Source organism: Punica granatum, chromosome 7 (genome assembly GCF_007655135.1).
Source record: "Punica granatum isolate Tunisia-2019 chromosome 7, ASM765513v2, whole genome shotgun sequence".
Taxonomy (NCBI): domain Eukaryota; kingdom Viridiplantae; phylum Streptophyta; class Magnoliopsida; order Myrtales; family Lythraceae; genus Punica; species Punica granatum.
The window spans coordinates 3,123,820-3,128,089 of record NC_045133.1 but is presented as its reverse complement, the minus strand read 5'-3'; the positions used below and the strand labels follow the sequence as shown (position 1 = coordinate 3,128,089).

At 40.4% G+C, this 4,270-nt stretch overlaps 1 protein-coding gene across 1 annotated transcript; it reads left to right on the top strand.

Moving 5' to 3' along the window:
* The first annotated feature begins 658 nt into the window (after positions 1-658).
* Positions 659-2,830, top strand: LOC116213148 (beta-1,2-xylosyltransferase XYXT1-like). The gene is made up of 3 exons (XM_031547987.1): positions 659-1,040; positions 1,240-1,329; positions 1,480-2,830. The coding sequence occupies exons 1-3, from the start codon at positions 899-901 to the stop codon at positions 2,649-2,651; spliced, it is 1,404 nt and encodes a 467-aa protein (XP_031403847.1). The 5' UTR covers positions 659-898; the 3' UTR covers positions 2,652-2,830.
* The last annotated feature ends 1,440 nt before the right edge of the window (positions 2,831-4,270 follow it).

Genomic DNA, 4,270 nt, shown 5'->3' with positions numbered 1-4,270 from the left:
AGAATGGCTTCCCGTACGAAAAGACTGACCACGTTCATGGTACGTGTGTAGGTGGGTATTACATAGAGCTGTCCCGACACTTGTGAATGAGAGAAACTTATGGATTGATAAGGAGAAATGACATTATTCTCTCTTCAGAAGGCATCTTCTGATAACATATAATATTATATATTATATCTTAGAATCCGCCAATTCAGAGAAAGAAAATAGTATAGTGACACATGCCCTCTCTCAATCTGTAATTAAAATGTTTCAGACTCGATTCTCGTTAGTGAAATTATATGTAGCATTTATTTAGTTTGATTGGTTTTCATGGATATAAATAGTCTTGTTAACATTCAATATGTGTAGTCCTAGGGTGATTTGATTCAGATATAGATTTATATATTCTACATACTTCGTCCATGTAATATACCAAAAAACTATCAATGCTTTGGAAAATCTTCCCACCAACTCCGTTTAGGTCCCATTATATATGCGAGGAAGGTAATATCTACTTTGGTGAGAAATGTTCATATATTATTCTAAGATATATACGTACATGCAGGGACATGTCACCTAACCCCAATCATAGAAACAAATGCTTACCACTGTGGTCAACCCCAATATATAGTGATTTCCCCCAGCAAAATCTATATATATATATATTATACATATATAATTATAACCCCAATATGCATGTATTTGTATTATTAAGTTCGCTAACCCAAGATTTACAATCGTGGGCAGCAATAATTCAAGTGAAATGTGGCATTCAGTGATTGATCTTTGGAGTCTTCCTATAATAGCATAAACCCACAACATTGAGCTCCAACCTCATGTTTCTTGCCAAAAACCATATATTCCAGTGATGATGATGATGTAAAACTTGGAAGAGATCTTGCCGTGTTTGAGAAAAATGACAGACGAAACGATACTTGCTCGGAGTTTCAGCCGAAGCGATCAGAGGAAATTGCAGTATGGTGCGGTTTTCGTTTGCCTGCTCATTGCATTGAGCATTTCAACTGCACTCAAGCCTTACATGGGCCCTCTGGCTTCTTGTAAGTTAATAGCTTGTTTTCAATTCGTCGTGCTTTGACGCTGGATAATTTCCCGAATTTCATTCACTATGATGTTTATAATATGCGTTTTAGTTCATTCATGTCCTGCACTGCAAAGGCGCGTTAGCATTCAGTTTATGAAGCAATGCGTATTTCTCGAGTTTTCTGCCTTGCAATTAATTGGGACGTTCGTTTCCAGTGAATTTGAGATTGTCCACGGGAGATGGCCTCAAAATGCTCGTAGTCAAGGAGAGCAGCTACGGACAGAAACATGAAGCTGCTGCTACAGGTAGGATTAGGTGATGACTACTACTACAAATTAAGTTGAATTTTTCGAGAACGAACCCAACACCGACGACTTGTCTTAATCTCGAGTTGTTGAGTTAAGGAAAAAGACTTTGGTATGATCACTAATGTATGTAGCCTCATTGATATGCAGCTAAAGAAAATGTGACAAAGGAAGTAGAACAGCTATGCGCCATCGATCCAAGATCAGATTACTGTGCCATCAATGGTGACCTGAGAATCCATGCCAATTCATCTACAGTCTTTGCAGCTACGATCCCCGGGATGGCAACTTTTGGAAATGGTTCTCGGGCCATACGACCCTATGCACGTAAAGGAGACATGACGGCGATGAGCAACGTGAGGGAATGGACCATTATACCCCCAACTGATCCTCGAAGTATCCCTCAGTGTACCCGGAATCATAGTGTTCCAGGCATGCTCTTTTCCACCGGAGGGTACTCCGGGAACAACTTCCATGACTTCAGCGACATTATCGTTCCACTGTTCTTGACGTCGAGGCAATTCAGTGGACAAGTCCAGTTCCTTGTGACCAACTACAACTCCTGGTGGGTTCGGAAATTTCATGTGATTTTGGAGAGTCTGTCTCGATACAGGTTGATCGACATCGATAAGGAAGAAGCGCAAGTTCACTGCTTCACGGAACTCATTGTCGGCCTGAAACATCACAAGGAACTTATCATCGATCCCTTGAGGTCCCCGTACTCAATGAAGGACTTCAGGGAGTTTTTGAGAAACGCCTACTCGCTCAAAAGATCAACCGCGATCAAAATAAGTGACAGAAAACGTAACAAAAGGCCTCGGCTCCTAATCGTGTCGAGGAAGAGAACACGCGCTTTCCTAAATGGGGCAGAAATTGCCCAACTGGCAGAGACCTTAGGATACGAAGTGATCATGGCTGAGGCGGTGTCGAACACGAGCAGGAACGCCGAGATCGTGAACTCGTGTGACGTGATGATGGGAGTCCATGGGGCCGGTCTCACCAACTTCCTCTTCTTGCCCCAAAAACCGGTCCTGATACAAGTGGTGCCCTTGGGAGGGATGGAGGGGCACTCCAAGATCTGCTTCGGGGATCCCGCGAGAAGCATGAACATGAGCTACTTGGAGTACAGGATCACGGAGAGGGAAAGCTCGCTCATGCGCGAGTACCCACCCGGTCATATCGTATTGAAGGACCCGGCCGCCTTTCATAGGAGCAGATGGAGTGTTTTCAAGTCGGTGTACTTGGAGAAACAGAATGTGGAGCTTGACTTGAACAGGTTCAGAGGCACATTACTGAAGGCCTTGGAGCTCTTGCAAGCTTGATTAGGTAAATTTCTTGGATCAAACAAATTAGAATGTAGTGTACAATGTTGTTCATTGTGTGATTTTAAATTTGTTGAGGAAAAATTTAAGTATTCTACAGAATCTGCATCGAATATGTTTTCTCGGAGATGTTAATTTACGACGATTCAATAAAATACTTCGATGAGGTATATCCTTCTCACCATGTTATATCAAGTCGATCACAAATATGAAAGGCTTGAAGTGCTTTTCAGGGATACGGCTTTCCAGAAAGGCCAATTATGAAGTTAATGTTTTAATCACGATTCATGAAGAATGAAACAAAGTTTCAACGGACAGGCTGCAAGGGTTCTAAACCTACTAAAAATTTCTCATGTTTAAGATTAAACCGACGTTCGAACAGAATTGATGTCATTCTATTGCCTGAGAACAAAGACGTCGGTAGTCTCAATATAAGAAAATGTTCCTAGGAAATGATTTCCGAAATTAATTATTTATGTGATTTGGGCCCCAAATACATAATCATATAACCCAACCTTCTTAAGTGGGAATTGCATAGGAATCTTGTTCTTTGGTCAATGATGTTCCTAATTTCTCGCTACCCATGTCATGTGAATGCATAAGAGCTTATTAAAATTCGAACAAATTGCTAGCAAACACATACCATGACAACCTGGCACAATAAAAATAGGTAAATCTTAATATATACTTTTTCTTTCCAATACTGAAATTCGATTAGGTTGCATAATCCTTTTTTAAATGCGTCGGACAAGAAGGTGAGGTCATCAGATGGTTCAAAGATCTCAAATAACTAAATCCTAGCTAGAAAAATGAATAGCAGGATAAATTTTCCTGCGGTTACGCGAAACTATAGAAAAAGCGATCGAGAATATCTCACGCTTCAATGTTTGTGTCGGTCCAAGTTGATTATAATAGTCAGTTTGTTTCTCATAGTCGCTTCATAGACATGACAACGAGGTAATCTCCATGGCTTACGTCCATCATCCATAGGAAAAAGGTAGCCCTAATTCGAAAGTACTTTCTGTCAGTTCACCGGAGCCTGAAATTCCGAGCACTGCCATGTTGATACGATCGTAGGATGACATCGCGACGAGCTTGGAAAGTGCCCTCCCACGAGTTGGTCATAACATTCATGGGCCCCAAATGCGCACACCATAGCTCGTTCATCACGGGCCTGCCCAATTCATGCTTGTACATGGGCTGTCCCAGTTTATTGTGAATCTCCTCAATAATAACTTGATCGCAAGAATACATTTATAGACACGCATACACTTATACATGGGGTAATTTGTCACATCTCCTCACAATGAATATCTTTCTGAGAAATCACCAAAAGATCTTGGTCGACTGTATACACGTAGAATGCTGGAAGCTCAGGAAGCAAGACATGGTTTCGTCATGTAAGTCAAATTACAAAATCCTCGACTAATCCTTATATGACTTTTTAAGTGTAAAGCTTTACAGATTTGGAAAATATTTATGTATATATTGGCTTAACTATAATATATATATATATATATATATATATATAAAAAGCCAGCAATAACAATAAAAAAGCGCCAAATTAGCCTTTTCTTGATATTCTCAACTTATGATTAAGTGTCTGTTCGGTCAATTAA